Raw genomic sequence first — 1,452 nt, 5'->3', positions numbered from 1 at the left:
GCCCCTGCCACTCGGCCCACAGCAGGGTGAGGTCCGCGTCGGCCCGTAGGAAGCGCAGTAGCTGCACCACGAGCGCCAGCAGCGCGCACAGCGCCAGCAACCAGAGCAGCAGCTCCCAGCTCATCGCGCCCTGCTCCACGGGAGGAAGATGACTGACCAGCCAACTCCAGACTGCGCCTAGGCCGCCTGACAGCGATCTCGTGTCCGCACCACCGCCCTCCCCGCGGCCCCGGCCAGCCCAGAGAGCAGGCAGGAGGGAGGAGCCGCAAGGCGCGCCCCGAACCCCGCCTCGGGGAGCCCTCCCCCGTTCTGCCCGCAATGGGCGTGGGGCGCCCAGCTCGGAGATCGCTGCCCAGGTTTTGTCCGCCTGGGCGCCCAGTAAGGGGTTGTAGAACAGTGGGAACAAAAGGTGTCGGTCACTTAAGCACTTGGAGATATTCCTATTCGTAAGGTAGTCACAGCATTTGTAATCTCAAGACCGATTCTTTTACAGTTGTTTTGAAATGCAAATAGTTTTCGAAACTCAAGAAGAGTACAAATATTCCAGCCTATGAATTCGGCCTCCTCCTCTCCCTTCTTATCTTTAACCACAGGGACCTAACAGACCACCCGTTTGTTTGTTTGTTTGTTTTTCCACTCCGCGCTATCGCCACTCCCTCACCAAATTGACCAAGTATATGAATAGGATTGGCCCTGTGTCCACCTACATTTGGAAAGCCCCTTGCAAGTGATTCTAGTGTGATTGTTGAATAGGAAAGTGCAGCTTGGGCAACACTTGCCCTTGAGCCTAGTGCCAGGAGCGTTTTCTGAGGACTTCAGTTCAGTTCAGTTCAGTTCAGTCGCTCAGTCGTGTCCGACTCTTCGCGACCCCGTGAATCGCAGCACACCAGGCCTCCCTGTCCATCACCAACTCCCAGAGTTCACTCAGACTCATGTCCATTGAGTCAGTGATGCCATCCAGCCATCTCATCCTCGGTCGTCCCCTCCTCCTGCCCCCAATCCCTCCCAGCATCAGAGTCTTTTCTAATGAGTCAACTCTTCGCATGAGGTGGCCAAAGTACTGGAGTTTCAGCTTTAGCATCATTCCCTCCAAAGAAATCCCAGGGCTGATCTCCTTCAGAATGGACTGGTTGGATCTCCTTGCAGTCCAAGGGACTTTTAAGGGTCTTCTCCAACACCACAGTTCAAAAGCATCAATTCTTCGGCACTCAGCCTTCTTCACAGTCCAACTCTTACATCCATACATGACCACTGGAAAAACCATAGCCTTGACTAGACGGACCTTTGTTGGCAAAGTAATATCTCTGCTTTTGAATATGCTATCTAGGTTGGTCATAACTTTCCTTCCAAGGAGTAAGCGTCTTTTAATTTCATGGCTACAGTCACCATCTGCAGTGATTTTGGAGCCCAGAAAAATAAAGTCTGACACTGTTTCCACTGTTTCCCCATCTA

At 53.1% G+C, this 1,452-nt stretch overlaps 1 protein-coding gene across 1 annotated transcript in view; it reads right to left on the bottom strand.

Moving 5' to 3' along the window:
* Positions 1 to 242, bottom strand: part of DHRS7 (dehydrogenase/reductase (SDR family) member 7) — a 23,509-nt gene extending 23,267 nt beyond the window's left edge. Inside the window, exon 1 of the mRNA XM_010847666.1 lies at positions 1 to 242. This exon is cut by the window's left edge and continues 1 nt beyond it. Coding sequence (XP_010845968.1) covers positions 1 to 124 — 124 coding nt within the window. The 5' untranslated portion in view covers positions 125 to 242.
* Between the last annotated feature and the right edge of the window lie 1,210 nt (positions 243 to 1,452).

Source organism: Bison bison, unplaced genomic scaffold, assembly GCF_000754665.1.
Source record: "Bison bison bison isolate TAMUID 2011002044 unplaced genomic scaffold, Bison_UMD1.0 scf7180017864254, whole genome shotgun sequence".
Taxonomy (NCBI): domain Eukaryota; kingdom Metazoa; phylum Chordata; class Mammalia; order Artiodactyla; family Bovidae; genus Bison; species Bison bison.
The sequence above is the reverse complement of the archived record's forward strand: the minus strand, read 5'-3'. Positions and strand labels throughout refer to the sequence as shown.